This window comes from Falco biarmicus, chromosome 6, assembly GCF_023638135.1.
Source record: "Falco biarmicus isolate bFalBia1 chromosome 6, bFalBia1.pri, whole genome shotgun sequence".
Taxonomy (NCBI): Eukaryota; Metazoa; Chordata; class Aves; order Falconiformes; family Falconidae; genus Falco; species Falco biarmicus.
In genome coordinates this window covers 51,729,633-51,746,407 of record NC_079293.1, presented here as the reverse complement: position 1 = coordinate 51,746,407, position 16,775 = coordinate 51,729,633, and the positions used below count along the sequence as shown (strand labels likewise).

General features: G+C 41.6%; 1 protein-coding gene across 5 annotated transcripts; it reads left to right on the top strand.

Annotated features, from left to right (window-relative positions):
• The first annotated feature begins 6,180 nt into the window (after positions 1-6,180).
• Positions 6,181-15,835, top strand: CCDC28A (coiled-coil domain containing 28A). Of its 5 annotated transcripts, none has more exons than XM_056342327.1 (6): positions 6,181-6,316; positions 7,162-7,356; positions 10,047-10,210; positions 11,166-11,320; positions 11,948-11,970; positions 12,989-15,835. In XM_056342327.1, exons 2-6 carry the CDS (start codon positions 7,199-7,201, stop codon positions 13,041-13,043), a joined length of 555 nt encoding a protein of 184 aa, XP_056198302.1. In that variant the 5' UTR covers positions 6,181-6,316; positions 7,162-7,198; the 3' UTR covers positions 13,044-15,835. The 5 variants fall into 5 exon arrangements, with proteins under 5 accessions (XP_056198302.1, XP_056198305.1, XP_056198301.1 ...); XM_056342330.1 differs by lacking the exon at positions 6,181-6,316 and adding an exon at positions 6,412-6,581; XM_056342326.1 differs by lacking the exon at positions 6,181-6,316 and adding an exon at positions 6,413-6,625.
• Positions 15,836-16,775: the final 940 nt, after the last annotated feature.

The window sequence follows — 16,775 nt, the reverse complement described above, 5'->3', positions numbered from 1 at the left end:
AGCACATAAGAAATTCATTGTTGTCTACTTTTGAACATGCATGCAAGTATCTGAAGGAGTGGTGCCATATTATCCAAGCCTTTTCCCAAGTCTATCAATGGGTCATCTGAGTCCTGTGAGAAAGGTTACTCATGATAAAATTAGTGAACCAGTTTGGTAGATGGGATCATTTGATTATAATGTATTATAGCATGTGAACAAGCACTGTCCAAGCAAGATAGTGGTGAGAGACAGAGATTAGCAATCATCTTGTGCAAAAAGTCTTTTCCCTACCTGCTTTCCCTCCACAACTTCTCCTTAAGTGCCTCCCAGCCTTATCCTTCAGAAAACCCTACTCTTTTTACAACATGACAGCATCTAAAACCATGGAAAAACGTTTTGAAATAACTTTGAAGGAGAATGCATTATGCACCAGTGAATCACCAACGCATTTCTCGCTGATCTTGGTTTACATCCCTGACACAGTCTGAAAAATTGTAGTAGGCTTGGGACTGTACTGAAATACTGGCTATGATGGCAGAGCCAATGATAGACTTTTTCCTTTTCCAGATGGAGTATCAGAGTTATCAAAACAACTAATGTACAGCTCCAAAGAGTTTTTTCCTTGGAGGACCTTAATGCATGTTACAAATATTTAAACCAAATATTTATATGAAGGCAAATTAAACTGTACAATAGCTTCTATATCTATTGAAGACATAGAATATTAGCATGTTTTCATGTAACTAAAAATTGTATAAGGAAACACTTCACTAGGACTGTAATGCAGTACTGGCACAAGTTGTCTGTAGGGCTGCTGGAATCTTCATTCTGGAAGGTTTCAAGGCCTGGCCAGACAAAGCCACAGCTGACCTGATGTGGCAGTAGCCCTGCTCTGAGTGGGAGGTTGTGCTACAGGACATCTGTGCAGTAGTCGTCCTTGAAGGTTTTCAAGATAGGCTGGGCAACCTGGTCTGAGCACACAGTTGACCCTACTTCGAGACCTCATGTTGCCCCTTCCAACCTGAAGAATCCCATGATGCTATGACCATGAGGTGCTTTCCAACCACTATTATTTCCATGATACTGTGAATACAAAATCCAGACTAGCTGACATGTTAATAATATTCTTTCAATGTAATTGTCCAGGCATATAAAGAAATCAGTTTGTGGGGTTTTTTTTCTGGAGACAAGACCACAGCATAAATCCCAGGGATCCATCCAGAAACTGAAGAGACTGCTGGAGACCCTGAGCTTAGGAAGGGCTTGAAGGCCCCAGGCTGAGCTGAAATGGGGCTTCTGGGCCCACAGGCAGTGGGGTTGGGGGCGGTCCCAGGTGGGACTGGTCAGGCCAATTCAGTCCCTAGAGGTTCTTGGGGGACTGCCACATAACATTGCTATGTGCATAGAAACTGCATCTGAACCACAAGCCTGTTGGAGACTGTAAAGTACTCAAACAACATCAGATGTTTGCCAGATTCTTACATTTTTTTGCACGCATCTGCAATTGGCTGCTTTGGAGTGAGGACACTGGGCTATATGGACCTCTGCTCTAACCAGCAGAGCTGTATTTATAGTTGATGGAACTCATCAAAGTTCACATGATAGGAAGAATCAGCTTTTATTCCTAGGCGTCTCCTAGGTCCTAGGGCAATCATCTCTCTTTGAGGAACATCTTAGACTATAAGAACAAGGGACCAAAGCAGGGCTGAAGAGGAGAACTGAAGATATACTTAGACAAAGAGAAGGAACTGGGGCACAATGAGAGTAGACACACAGAGGAAGGCTGGAACAAAACTGACCAAGTCCCAGGAGGACATTAGTAAGGAGCTAAAGAGGTTGATGTACAGTAGGCAACTGGGGCAAACTGAAGGGAAAAGCTTTGAGCAGCCAACCTGCTTCAGAGGAAGACTTACGTGTAACCAAAAAGATTCTGTTTTCCATGTGGTTCAACAAGTCCATTCTGTTCTCCCTCCTTCCTCCCCTCGTTACCATGTGGGTGCCTGAATCACCCTACTGCTCGGCCAAGGAAGTGGTTTATTCAACATCCACAGTCTGGTGAAAGATTTTAGCTTTTAAGGAGGTCACGTATTTAATGTTCTGGTAGTTGACTGAGAATTGATCTTTTGCAGTAAACTGACACTGGGTACACACGTAATTCTGGTGGAGGTTTTAAATTGCTTGCTGTCACGTGTAATTGTGCTGACTTCAATGGACTATTTGTGTTAGAGATGTGGAAACTCATCAGTAATAATATAGAAGCCTAAATGTTTAGATATGCTTATATTCCTTCACTTAAATAGCCAAATCGCAGTGTGTCTATATAGAGAGAAAGATACACTGTAAGTATACATGTTGACATGTTTTCAGTGACATTTCTGGAGGGCATATCTGTCATCATTCTGTAAAGCAGAATACAAGTGTGCCTAACCACACAATTCTACATCCATATTAATCCAATGTTAATTAATTTTCTTCATATATAATTTCAACTTTGCTGCATTGTTCTGCACATTTAGCTGCCTGATCAGTACACACACACTTTGTTACGCTGCTAGTCATAAACCAGATATAAGTACTTTATTTCATATGACCATGTATGTCCCAGATTACACTCTTTCTCAGAAGATGATGCTACAGCAATGTCATGCTGCTGTGAGTACAAGGTGCCACTCTGTGATATACATCTGAGATTAATTATAGAAGCTAAAGAACAAGATGCTTTCATCACTGTCTTGGAAGCCTTGAGAACCAACTTGCCATCTCATGTTAACTGAACAGGATTTTCAGAGAGAAGAATCTGATCTTATTTGCATGCATATCTCAATACAAAGTACTGACTAACTTCTTTGAAGTTCTTCTTCAAGGCATCTTCAAAGGTGGGCCTCTAGTTTGTAAGGAGATATACATGTAAATAAAATCAGATTCAATTAATTTTTTAGTTTACTTCTTTAACAATAATATTGTTACTGTTAAAATGCTGTTACCCTGGGAGCACTTCAGTCAACAAGTATATACAAACACTACCACTGTAATGCTTGATGGTGTTGTCAGAAAAAGCGCCTTATAAAGTTAAAAAAAAAAAAAAAGCATTTTCTGAACTGTGAATCATTACCACAACACAGAATTATGCAAAAGCTCAGCTAAATGGAGATAATCCAAAACACACTTGTTTTTCCTGGTGAATGTATATCTTTATTTTATTCCAGGCAACAGTGTTATCTGCAATAGGATTTGTAGTATCAAATCAAGACCATGTTTCCTTTGATTTTTACTGTTATCTTTTATAAGAAATTAATTATTCACTGTAAAATTACTTTCACTATGAAAACGTAAAATAAAGTCTGATGCTTTCCCAATTATCTGCCTTTGTAGGCTCTGCTAAATCAGATATAGAAGTAATAAAGACATTTCAATAATAATTCTAACATCACACAGTGTGCAGTGATAAGAAATGTACTTGGAGCAAAACACTACATGTGTGCTGAAATTGTACGTCTTCTCTGGGGTGTCCCAGGGAAACTGCACACTTTTATAAGAGTAACTAAGGGTACTTGATTGCTTATACTGAGAGACTAAACTGAAGCATGGCTGACAGTGGAATCCAACTGCTTTCTGAATATGAAAGTAGTTTTATTTTTAAATGCTTGCATTAGCAATGGATTTTCCCTTTATTTAAAAACAGCCCATAGGACATTCTATTTCAACTGCTTTGGTAGAAACAAAGGACACCTAGTCACCTTCCATCCTAGCTGTCAAACCTCTTTGCTTTATTCTGCATGCACAGAACACCGTTAATCACAGGGGAAAAACAAACCACACCTCTATATACAAACTGCAAGGTGGGTACATTTACTTGCTTTTATAGTGTGTGAGAAATGAGCTGAATGAACACAAACATTTCTGAAATTACCCTGCAGAAACAGTATTTATCTCATACAAATCTCCCAAATACCTACACAAATCTGCCTGTAAATCTTGCTTTTTCCAGTTTTTGTAGCACCCCCCTCCCCACATACGTCTGTGTGTGAATGAGGATTCTACTCAGGAAGCCCTATGGCTTACAGCCTGTGTGAGTTTTGCTAGCTCTTGTTTCCCTGTAAGGCGTGCCAAACTAGGTATCAGAAGCCTTTTGTATTAAAGAATCAAAAAGATGGTAAACAACTCTTTCTGCTTCTCTACCTGTATCATCACCTTTTTGTTTAATGTCTCTCCAAGGTTAGAGGTTTTTTTCTTTCTTCTAATTTACACCTTTTTTGCTATGAGACTTGTAGCTTACGTGTAAACACCCCTAGATTTTTTATTCCCATAGGCAAACTGTCAGCGTATCACTGGCACAGATCTCTTGCAACAAAAGTTTTGTAATGTATCAGAAATGATCTGGATCCTTAGACCCAAGTTGTGTCTTGCTGCAAGGAATTACTTTCACTACAGTGACCTTTAGTGGACATTGGTCCCTGTCCTTCACCTGAATCACCGCAAATGCAATCTTCCTTTGACAGCATCCCTTTTTGGACTCAAAGTGGACATTAAATGTCACAAATGCAATGTCCCATGCAAGTCTTGAGAAGGCACTGTTACATTTAATAGCCCCTCAGGTCTAATTCAAGATCTGTAAGAAGGTTTGGGATCAGGGTAAACTAGCACCATCAGTTTTTTGGTGTCATCTAAGGTCTAGACAGAAATAGGGATGCATCCTAGCTGCACACCTGTTAAGCCATGTCATAGCTTTATATTTAGGCATACCCTTGCAAACACCGGTAAAGCTTTCGGCTGATGTTTTCACTCTGGGACCCTGGGTGATACAGATTATAATATCCTTCACAGCTAGTGTTTAAATAACATCTGCGAGTTTTCATCAAAAAACTTAGTTAAGAACAGTATGTTTCTCAGGTAAAAACTAAAATATTGTTGCAAGTAGAAGAAATTCAAGTTGAGCGACAAATTGCAGTCGGTAAGTTCACACCTCTAGGCAACAAACGACTATCACATATGGGAAAAACACCTCAAACTACCAGTCATAGCTAGGAATACATGTGCCAAGCATTCAAGTCCACACAGCCATCAGCGACAGGGCACACTGAAGAGACAAGTGATGACCAGAAATGCAACTGCGTTCCCCTACAATAGCGGCAGCATCAGGAAATAGACTTGGGGCGGCTGAATTTATTAATTACTAAGGCTAGGTACGCATGCCTGGCCCATATTACCTGCCTTGAAAATTAAGTTCCTGCAAGCCAGCTATTCAAGACTGGAATCAAGGTCGGAAATGACCGTGAGCTGCATCAAAGTATATGCGGCAGCAGAGCCCATCTCATCACTCGGAGCGACCCCCGCCCCGCTGCGGGGATGAAGCTGTGTGACAGGAGATCGGCTCCCCCTTGTCTGCCAGGCCCGGCACCTGCCCCTGCCGCTTCCGGGAGCTCGGCAGCCGGGAGGGAAAAGGTGCGAACAGCCGAGGCCGCCGGAGCTGCAGCGTGCGGAGCTGCTGCCCCCTGGAGCACAGGGCCTGCCGCCGGCCACAGCCTGCCCGCGCCAAGCGGGAGCTTCAGTCCGCCAGCACCCGCCGACGTTCCAGCTTCCCCGTCCCCGCAGGTGACGGCCAGAGCTCCCAAAGGCCTGTGGGGCGTGGAACACACGGCAGCCCCTTTCTGACCGTCCTGCTCTGCTGCCGCCTCTCGCATTTCGGAGCTATGGCGGGTGCTGTTCGGCCGGCTCCTCAGGGACGGCCCCGCGCCGCGCCTCAGCACAGCCCCGGCCACGGTACACGACCCACAGCCCCCAGCCACGGCACACTGCCCACGGCGCCGAGGCCGGAACCAGCTGTCCGTCTCGGAAGCCGCCGTGCCCGCAGGAACCCACGCCGTGTCAGCAGGGAAGCCGCCCGCCCCGCCTACCCCTCGCCCTGCTGCAGAGGGCGCCCGCCGGCCCCGCCCCTTTCGGCCGTTAACGGCTGACGCTGCCCCGCCCGGCAGCCCGCCCTCGCGCGGCCCCGCCCCTGCGCGGGGGCGGGGGCGGCTGGGCGCTCACGCATGCGCAGGGAAGCCCTCGGCCCCTCCCAGCGCCACGTCGGTGCCCTGCGCGCGTTCCGCGCCGTCCGTCCCTTGCCGCGGGGCATGCTGGGGATGGCAGTCGCCCTGCCCGCCGGGGGAGCGCGGCCGCCGGCAGGGGCGCGACGCCCACAATGCATCTCGCGGGGCAGCGGGGCCGCCCCGCCCCAAGCTGCAGTCATGTGACCCGCGCGCCGGGCTGCGCCTGCCGCTTCCGCGGGGGAGGGGTGACAGCCGGCGAGGCCGGGGGGGTCCGCGCGCGGCTGCGGGGCGGGGCCTCCGCACAGGTAGCGGCGGCCGGGGGGCGGGGCGGGGCGGCCGGGGGGCGGGGCCTGCGCTTCGGTGGCCGTGTAATGTGCGGCGGGGGGCAGAGGGCGGCGGTTGGTGAGGGGCCGGGGGGAGGGGGCTGGCCTCCTCCTTCCCCCCACGCCCCCCGGGCTGACTGGCGTCCTAAGGCTCCGCGCTGATAAGATGGCAGCAGGCGGTAGAGGCTGGGGGCCCCTCCCGCGGTGGGGGGCCCGGCCCGGTACCCCCTGCCGCCTCCACGGGCTGGTGCGTTTCAGGGGAGGCGTTTCCCCGGGCGAGGAGGCCATGAGGTAGCACCCGGTAATAACGTATATAATAGCAGCAAGGTAGCATTTCTGTCACTGGGCGCTACCCGTCGGTAGTATGTGTAGTAGAAATAACAACTCGGTCTCAGCGGCGTGACAAGGCCGTTGGCTGTCCCTGTAGGGGAGGTTTTTGGGCAAGGATGGGGCACAGCGTCCTGGTGCCACTAACCTTGCTCCATCTTTTGCTTGGTGAAGGCTCAAGTGGTCATGGTGTTCTCAAGCAATAATCCATGGGATGCAAAGCTTGAGATCATTTTGAGGTGCCTGTAGGCTGAAGCTGATGCTGAAGACTTTAATTCCTGCCTGTTTTGCTGAGCAGGCAGGCCTGGGCAGCTTCTCCTGAAACTGGATTCTCTTGTCTGAAGAAATGAGTGACTGGTCATCTTTGAAGAAACTATAAGCTGTATTTCCATGTGCTGTGACCTGTTTTTTTTTCCCTTGTTTTATTGTAAATGCCAGTTTTAATGGGTGTTTCTTCCTTTTTTTTTTGTTTTTTACTTTTTTTTTTCTTCCCTTTGAAGGACAAGAAACTAGTCTAGATGCAGTAAGTTGGAAGAAATGGAAGAAAGGAAAATCAAGAGGAGGAGCCCGAAGTCCTCGACCAGTCACCCTGCTCAGGTTGCTAACTCCAAGAAAAGCTCAGTGCCGGTCAGTAAAAGTACAGCCTTTTCAAATCCTGCACCGCAGCCTGCAGTACAAAAACCAAAGTTAAAACGGTAAGCTTAGGAGCTTCTTGCAAACTCAGTGGAAGTGAGAGCCAGAAACCTGCCAAAGTTCAGACAGTCTAAAGGGTGTTAAGACTGGCTGGGACAGAATAAAAAGAAAGAGATTCAGACTTGTGAAAGTTTTGATGATGTGGGTTTTTTTAGTAAACGGATTTGTGTTTAATGCGATATAACGGTTATTTTTCAGAAAAGGAAGGTGCTCAATACCCTTCTTGTAAGCTTTATAAAGTGTTACACAGTGCTGTAGACTCATACCGAAGAGATGATAGCCTGATGTGACTGGTGAAAGACAAGAGTTGGGTGATCAAATATGGCAAATGTGGGCATCATATGGGAGGTGACAGAGCCCCAGATGTACAGCTATGAGGAACAAAGAAAATACTACTTGACTGCAAGGTTGAAACTGACAAGTAGGGCAGGAAACGGAGGATGTAAATTGAAGAGGATGAGCTAGAACTGGAATTTCTGGGTGGTTTTTTTTTGGGGGGGGGTCCTGTCAGTGAGGGCAGCAGTAGGTCCTAGGCCATACTCATGCACAGAGAGAAGCATTTGCCTCTTCAGAAAGTACCATTTTGGAATAATTTGTGTGTTATCGACCACACATCTGTTTCGGTTTGAGAATGTTAATTTTCCTGCATAGTAGAAAATATTATTTCTTGGCTGTGGCAGATACAGTAGATAAATGAGTGAAGAGGGATTTTAAAGTGAAATGTTAGCTCGGGGGAGGCAGCAGCTGAGTTTATTGACCTGCATTAGTTGAAGATTAAATACTGAACTGTCGTCGTTAGCACAGATAGTCTGTTTGAAGGATCTGTTAATTGGCTTGATGAATAATGAAATTCTGCAATGTAAAGTCTATACATTATTTTTCAGGGAAGATGTGTTAATATTTTGAGGGAAATAATAAATACTGATGTGCTATAAATTGGTGATTTCTGCAGCTGACCATATAGTTTACTTATGTCTCATTCTGGTATGTACTAGAAGTTAATTTCCGGTAGTCCGCAACATTGGCTAGAGAAGAAAATGCGCTTTTTGCATTAAGTTTTGGAAAAAGACATTCTTGCTCAATTGTTAAGTCAAATTTACCAAGCAGTGGCGATACAGCTTCTTGGAACTTTCCAAGCAAAGCAGTAATTGACATAACAATGTGAGGATGATCTGCTGTTACAATAGTGGAGTAGGAGTATCTAATTCATTTTCACTTAATCTGGAAGAATCCAATGAAATAAGTTTTCCAGATGCAGTAATATGTTGTATTAAACTTCAGATACAAGTGGGAAAAATCAATGACCTTTCTGACATGCAATCCTTTAGTCAATTTAGAAATTGAAGTAGAAATAGCCAAAGTTAAGCCTAAATTGAGATGAGTTGCTCTGAGCTGAACCAGATATGGTAATTTTTGGACCATTAGTTGTTCTGGCATATAGACTATGTAATTCATACCGTTTATAGACTGCAGAAGCTGTTAGGCTGGAAAAAGAATGATTATTTCCCATAGGAAAGAGAATTTTTGACTTGCAGAATGTGGAAGTATTCAAGGGAAGGTGGGGCTTACTGTGCTGTAAACCCTGTTATCTTCACTAATTAAATAAAGCTTCTTTAATAAGCCTATTTATTTTAAGTACCCCACAGTATTCTAAGTTTTGATTTTTAGGTTCAAAACTTTTCACTGAATCAGGTTCTGAACAGAATGATCATAAGGCTGCAGAAGCAGCCATGCCAATGTGGGAGAAAGGCTGCATATGCACGTGGACAGGCAAATTGGGGATGAAAACAGCCCCTTACCTGATTTGTATTAGGTTAGGCTGCAGTCTGTCCGTCTCTGGGTCAAAGATGAAATATGCTGCTTCTCAGTGGTAATTGTGTTTAGCTTCCATATCGATGGCACGTTCATTTGGATTTATAATGGTTATTAATTTTCATCCATGTAGTTTCTGTGGGCAGTGGTGCTCTGAATAAATTGTATGTCTAGAGAAAAATACATGGGATGCAGGAAATTTGACGGCTTTGTTGCAGAGGGAGCTGTAGAGAATTTTTAGCATATTCAACATTTGTTTGGGCATGGACTAGTTATATTTGGTATGTGTTAGAGTACTGGGAGGTTGTGTTTTATGGAGAGTTTTACAAAACTGGGCTGTTACTCAAAGGTGGGAAGAAGCTCTAGAGAAGATTAATCTGGCGGTGTGGTCACCTTCCTGTATAAGCTGTAGCAAGTTTTTAGCCATACTGGCTGCAGTCTATAGGTGTTTGTGACAACAGGAGCATATGATTATTGAGGGTTTTTCTTTCTGGCTTAAAGAGAGTTTCCAGATGTTTTCAGGATTATTTTATGTAGATAGTGCTCCATGCACTATGTGTCATTGTTGGGTAATGGTCCTCTTCAGATTATTAATATGGCCATTACATACATGTGCTCCACTGAGGTTTCCCTCCCTTTCCTATTAGTAGGAAAGCAGATTGTTGGAATCCTTCACTTTGCAGTATCAAACTGTCAAGACAGTGATGATGCTCTTTGTTCTTAAGACTGGGTGTTCCATTTTTTAATTTAAAAAGAGTGATTGAAGTATATATTTTCCATTTGATTTTTGAAGCCCAGGTGCACACTTACCTGACACTTCAGATTTTTGATGAAAGCGAAAGCAGGAAGTAGTCTTTTTGTTTTAATTATTTTTTTTCAGTGTAATAAAAGAGAAAGCCAAACCGCCAGGAGGCGAAGCAAAAGGGGCAGAGGCAGCACCAATCCAGCATTCTTTTCTCACAGATGTATCAGATGTTCAGGAAATGGAAAGGGGACTTCTGAGTCTCCTGAATGACTTCCACTCTGGCAAACTTCAAGCATTTGGTAAATGCATCAATTGTCTGTATACAATCTTTTTTTTTTATAGCTACATGATGGTAACATTTGTAAACAAGTGTGCTGTATGGAGAGACTGTCAGTCTGGACTCAGATGTATGAAAATAAAGTTTAACATAATTAATAGATTTTACTGCATTTTTAAAATTATAGTCCTGTTGTAAGGTTGTGAGATTTGGTGTGAGATTATTCAATTGCCATTTCATTGTTCCTACCAGGATGGCTTACCAAAGACAGCACCTTGGTTATGGATTTAAGATCCCAATTTTAAAGCCATTTATCTATGATAGTATAAGAATAATAAGAATTACTTAGCACCTGATTTTGCTGCTTATTATAGGTAACAAGTTCTGTGGAATCCAATGCAATTGTATTTTGCTTAGCTTACCCTTCTATCTTCTCATCTTACTATTCTTACTACTTCACATTTGATGGAAGCTTCAGAGAAAATATAACATTTTTGCTCCCTTTTTTCCCCCTACACTGAGTAGAAAGGTGCTTATGTACTTTTGCAGGTTTAGTGTTAGGTCAGCATGTCATGTTAATTCCACACTGATTTTACAAGAGAACCTGAAAAGTCTGTGTTACGTAAAGCATCAGTTACAAGGAAAAAAAACCCCAAGATAAATAAAATTTAGAAAGAAGGTTTACTGTGACCATATTTAAAGTAAAAAACAAACAAACAGGGTCTTCCTGAATTGGAGAGAAATTCAGGAGTACAGAACAAACTCATATGTTCTAAAAACATGTTAGTAAAGTTCAACACAACATAACACCAGTCAGGATGACAAGCTTCAGTAGTGAAACAGGAAGAAGTCATTGAGAAAGCAGATTAACTTGTAAATTTGATGTTTAAATTCCTCTTGATGTAAAAAGCTGTATCTTTGTACATTCATTTGCTCTCTCAGGTTTCTTTAGATAAAGCTGTTGCTTGTCCTTCTAGGAAACGAATGTTCCATAGAGCAGATGGAGCATGTACGGAGTATGCAGGAGAAACTTGCTCGTCTTAACCTGGAGCTCTATGGGGAGCTGGAAGAACTCCCTGAAGATAAAAGAAAACTAGCCAGTGACTCCAACCTCGATAGGCTGCTGTCAGATGTAAGTGCTGGGAAAGCAGGAAGTGTGGAACTTTGCTCACAGTACTCGGTTCACTGCTGGGTGGACAGTGATTTATAGCTGAGGAGAACATAGTTCTGAAATGAACAGAGACATAAGCCCTACCCTCATCTTGTTTGTGAGAAAACACGGCACCTTGCCTTCTCTTTATTAGAGGCTGCTGCTTGTTTTGATGAGTGGAACAGTCTTGGCTGTAAAATTTCTGAGGATGTAGGCCTGTTCAGAGATGGCCAGTGTACCAGGGAACTATGATTATTTTCCCTGTGCCTTATTCTTCTACATCTGGGGAAGACCACACATAACAAGGAATTTAGATATGTATATTCCACACTTTCAGTTTCTCCTTTTCTCTAATGTATTTCCACAAAACCCAAAACAAAGTCTTCAAATTTCCTGAGATCAGCAAATTTAAACTTACTTTGGGACTTAGCTCTGGGGTAGAATTCAGCACAGGTTTGCGTTGCTTTTTGTAGTAAAATCATACATTTCAGCCCAAACTATTTGGGATTTCCTTCATTGTTTTAATGTATTTCATCAGATCAGTGTAACCGTTGCATTTATTTGACTAACGGAACACCATTTCTGATTCTTTCTACATTTTTATTGCAGCTAGAAGAACTAAATTCATCTATGTATCCTTTTTCTCAAATGTCTATTTTTTCTATTTGATTACAGTTAATAATTATTTCTTTATGGTGTCTTTATAGGAATCAAATCGCTTTAATAACGCTTTCTTTTAAATTAGTGCTGTAATACAGCATGAATTTTAGGTTCTTCTAATACACAAATGACAGAATCCTAACACTTTTAATTACAGGCTGTTTTTTCATGTGGTGATTTATTTAGCTAGCATGTACCACTTTAGACAATGTGTTGACAGTTGGTGGCAAAGCCCATCAGAAGCAGGTCTCTACATGCATCTTGCTGAGACATTCTGGAACAAATATAGATCACAATATCCCTTCTATAGTATTCAGAAGTGTTCTGTCCCATTGATAAGTGAATCCTAGTCTTTTTGTTTTTTCTAGAAATATGTGCAGCTCTTTATCACTGATTCTACTGTGAACAGCGGACTGACCTAATTTTTTATTTGTAGGGTCAGGCAATGGTCAAGTCAAATTCTTCAGCAGAGCTTTAGTAATTGCACAAATGTGCTGTTAGACCACCCAGCAGATATATCTGAATGTCTTGGCTTGCCTTTTACAGCATACTTTCGATGCACTAAGAACACAGTTGAGGAGTGTTGCGTTCAGTTTATACTGTGGTCTCGTTATTTCTGATGTTACACGCTTTGTTTGCATTGAGGAAGGTGGGACTGAAGATACTGCACTGGTATATACATTCTCTGTGTCTGTGGAAGGTGTTTAAGGCTAGGTCTCAAACGCAAGGGGAATATGGTAACATCATGTAAGTGATAAAAATAATCTGCTATCCCCCTTGGTTCACCAACTAATTCTGGGGGCATGTAATACTTAAGGCTCATTGAGGAAGATTAATCTACTAGTTGACAACTAGCATAGGATTTAATAGAACTGAATTAATCTGGACTGGTGCATACCTGTCCCAGGACTAAGCATAGTTGTGTGTAACACTATCTTGTTTATACCTTATCTCTATGTGAAAATGTTATTCCTTAATGGCTTGCTTCAGCCAAAAACTACATTTAGCAGATGCTCAAGATATTCCAAATAGTGCCACAGGTTGAAAGAACAGCTCTTTCAGTTTGGATTCTCCCAGAAGCTTTTATTTTGTTTTTCCTGACAGTGGAATCTGGAACAGTTGTGGGGTTTGGTGGTAGGTTTTTTTGTTTTACACAAACAACAAGAAACCCCAACCACCCCACACAATGAAGAATCAAAAGTGCAAATCCAGGTGTTTATTTTTGCATATTTCTGAGCACTGCATTATGTCAGGACTCAGTATCTAGAGTTCTAAGTAGGTTGTTATGATGCTATGCTTTTTATTATTGCCTTATTTAATAGAAAAATTGGGGAAACTTGGAAGTACGCTTCTGCTCAATGTTGTTCATATGGGTGAAAATGATATGTATATAAGTTAATTAGCATTTTTCCAGTTTTTATCAAGGTAGCAATGATGATGATGCCTTTCTGATCAGTATGTAGACAATCTGCACACTAAATCTTTAGTGTTTTGTTGATCAGCAATGACACAGATTAATTTACTGTTAATAAATTAAAACTTTTTAAATATTTTGTTTAGAGATACTGCTGTCTGTTCAGCTGTGTTAAGATAAGAGTTCTTGCATGGCCTGAATGTTTGCAGTTTACTTTTCATTACTGTGAATAATTATAAAATGTCACTAAATGAGAACTAGCATGCATACTATCAGTCACATACTGTGAAATTCTAAAGTTGGGTAAATCTGTTACTGTTCAATAAATCCAATATATGCAATTTTGTAGTAATTCCTGTGTTACAAAAAGTCTGGTATTGGTATCGTCTTTGTGTCCACAGTCAGAGAAAAAAATTCTTTAGTGTAAAATCAGGCTAGTTTTAAATCCAAAATGTCTATCCTAGTCCACCAAACTATGCCTTTGATTCTAGATTTTTTATATTGAGGTTTTAGGTAGTATGTTAAGTTTCTATATACTTACTACACAAGGAATGAAATCTTTATTCTTCTATTTGAGAGGTAAACTTTCATTGGACATGTGACCAGGGAACAAAAGATAGCCTCTTGTTTGGCATCTTTGGAGAAGATGTGTCTTCAGCTGCAAGATGTAGTTGTGGATTCCATTGGCTCCAGATCTTTTCTGAATCCCACAGTGTGCTCTGGCTACAAACTTCGGTGAGGCAGGGAATAACAAATGTTTGAGGCTATCGGGCAAGTCTCTGATTAACAAACCAGTAGGGATCTCAGTTGGGCTTTTCCTTTAGGATGCTGTTGTTCTTTACAGGATTTATTTCCCTTATTGTTGAGATTCTCTAGGAGTTTTGCATGCTTGTAAAAGTACCTCAAAGTCCCAGGCTGCTGCTAGGTGTGTACCCATGATAATGTGAAATCCAAAGTTTGCTTAGGAGAACTAGAATACAACATGCTCCTCAAAATGAAGCCAAGGTTGTTGGTTTTTTTCCCCTGCTCTAACAAATAATTGGGCAGTTAACCTTTTCTGCACAGTCACTTCTCACTGTAGACACTATGGCCTCCTTTCTGTGCAGACTTATGAACATCAAGTGAAAAAGTGGCCTGGTTTAGCCTCATGCCTCAAGATGTGTAAAGGTGTGAGGGTAGTTACAATGGCAAAAGTCACTAGCAGAGCTCATTTATACAAGCAAAGTCACATTCTTGCAGGTCATTTTGATTCAGGAGAGCTATACTCTCACTAGCAACTTAGTGCCAGTGTTGTAATACATGCTGTTCTCAAAACATACTTTTAACCAGTAGTTTTCGTAGTTTAAATGTTCTATGAAAGAGGTAATCTTTTGCCGTGGGCTCTGTCATCTAACTCTTGAGATTTATGACTTAAAACACACTTCAAATAACTTACAAACCTGTTGTCTGTGGGATATCTTCATCTCTAAATTTCAGTAGTAACTTATGCAAGTATGTAACAAAGGTATAATTTGAGATACAGACATAAATAAATTTCTCAAGCATCTGTTTAGAATTTTACAAGAATTAGCACCTATTTCTTCAACCACCATAAGCCCATGGGTAATCGCAAGTCCCAAGGAATGCATTAACTGCAGATAATTAGGATATTAAAATTCTCTTGTCTCCTCCTGGATTCAAATTTGCATTTTCTACACAATTCATTAATGATGTATGCTTATTATCTTTTGGATCCACGCATAAAAGTTTTGTAACAAGATCTCTGAGAGACTGAGCTTTTCTATGTAGTAATAATCTAATTGCATTTCTAGGCTCTTGCAGGAAAAGAAAAATATCTACTGTAATATATTTGTGGACAGGCTTTTGCACTTACGTACTTTCATAAGTGGCTGCAGAAAATGAACTCCTTTTCTGTTATCTTGTTTCCTGAAGAGTTGTTTATGGAGATGAAAGTGTATTAACATTGAGTGTTTCCCAGCCTGAACTCACACTGATAAAAGGATATGGTGTTTGAAAGAAGATGCTCTTTCCTGCATCACTGATCTAGATTATCTCACTCCAAGAATCATCTGTGTAACCTCGGTGAACTAAAAAAGAAAATAAAAATCAGGAAGAAAAGCTAACAGGAAAATATCCAAGAAAAGAGGATTCCGAAGAGATGAGAGTCAGTGGTATTACCTGCCTCTTTCTTCAAAAACAGCAAGACAAGTGATTAAGGCAGGCATCTTTTGTTCAGAAAATATACTGAACTCTGAAAATAAGTTTCAACATAAATAGGTAAGGACTGATTTATTTTTTTCCCCAGTAAGTTTATTAAAGTGGCCAATTTATACAAATGGTAACACACCCATGCTGAGTTGTGTCTTGAAATTCTCATTTGTGTAAAGGAAAATAAATATATTTATCAAGGTCTACTGACCCAATTCTCTTAGTGTTCCGCAGGTTGTGTTTTGCAACTATAGTAACACAAAGGTACAAGGACTAAAGGCTTAAGAGCAAAGTTAAAAAAAAAAACCAAAACCCAGCAACAAAAGCCTAGTTAAATTTGAGTCATGACCTTTAGTTCAATCAGTTAAGAAACAGGGCATATTTACTGTGGACTTCAAGGGCACCTTAGAGCCTTATAGACTTCACAACTATGTCACCTTCTTTGTATTTGTATTTAATATTGCTTGCTAACGCCTGTTCAGTATCCCTGATGGTCCCAATTCATCATGGTTATGTTGCAGTTCAGAGTCTTTAACCTTTAATGCGGTGTACACAGGGAGTCTGAAGCATCAGTGTATGATGCTTAGTGTTTGTCATATGCTTCAACTCTTGAAACATTATATATTTACTTCTAGTTCTAGTCATTACAGAAACTTAAAAATGCTACCTCACTGTCCTCACCTAGAGAATTGAGTATGACTTCTTTTTTTTTATTTCTTCAAACACAGGTTAGTGATTTTTCCAGGAGTTACACTCTATGAACTTTCACATAAAAGAATGAAGGAAATTACACATTTCCCATAAAAGGCAATAAACTCCAACTCTTGCCCTAGGACAGAAGCAGACCTGGGAACGCTTTGTCCACATAATGTCTCAGGCTTCTTAGGAGAAATCTTCACTCTTGTTTTCACATGGATAACTTCCACTACTGTTGTTCCTTTCTGTAAATACCAACTATTGTAGGTATAACAGGTGTGTTGAGGGCGCTTTTTTCTAAAGCAGAGCTTACTTAACACAGGGAAGCTGGGCACAGACCGCACTCCTTAAATATGAAGATGGCAGCCAAATTTGGCCTAGACTCTCACAATACACGTAAGGAAGTTAGCAGGCTTACTGTGTGTTAGGGTTGTTTCTTCTAAATGCGCTTGCGTCTCA

Bases quoted from the DNA above. Each gene is read 5' to 3' on its own strand.
- CCDC28A (XM_056342327.1), top strand. From the start codon at position 7,199: ATGGAAGAAAGGAAAATCAAGAGGAGGAGCCCGAAGTCCTCGACCAGT. The intron at 7,357-10,046 runs GTAAGCTTAGGA...ATTTTTTTTCAG, and splicing joins CAAAAACCAAAGTTAAAACG to TGTAATAAAAGAGAAAGCCA. The intron at 11,971-12,988 runs GTATCCTTTTTC...GGCTTGCTTCAG, and splicing joins GAAGAACTAAATTCATCTAT to CCAAAAACTACATTTAGCAG.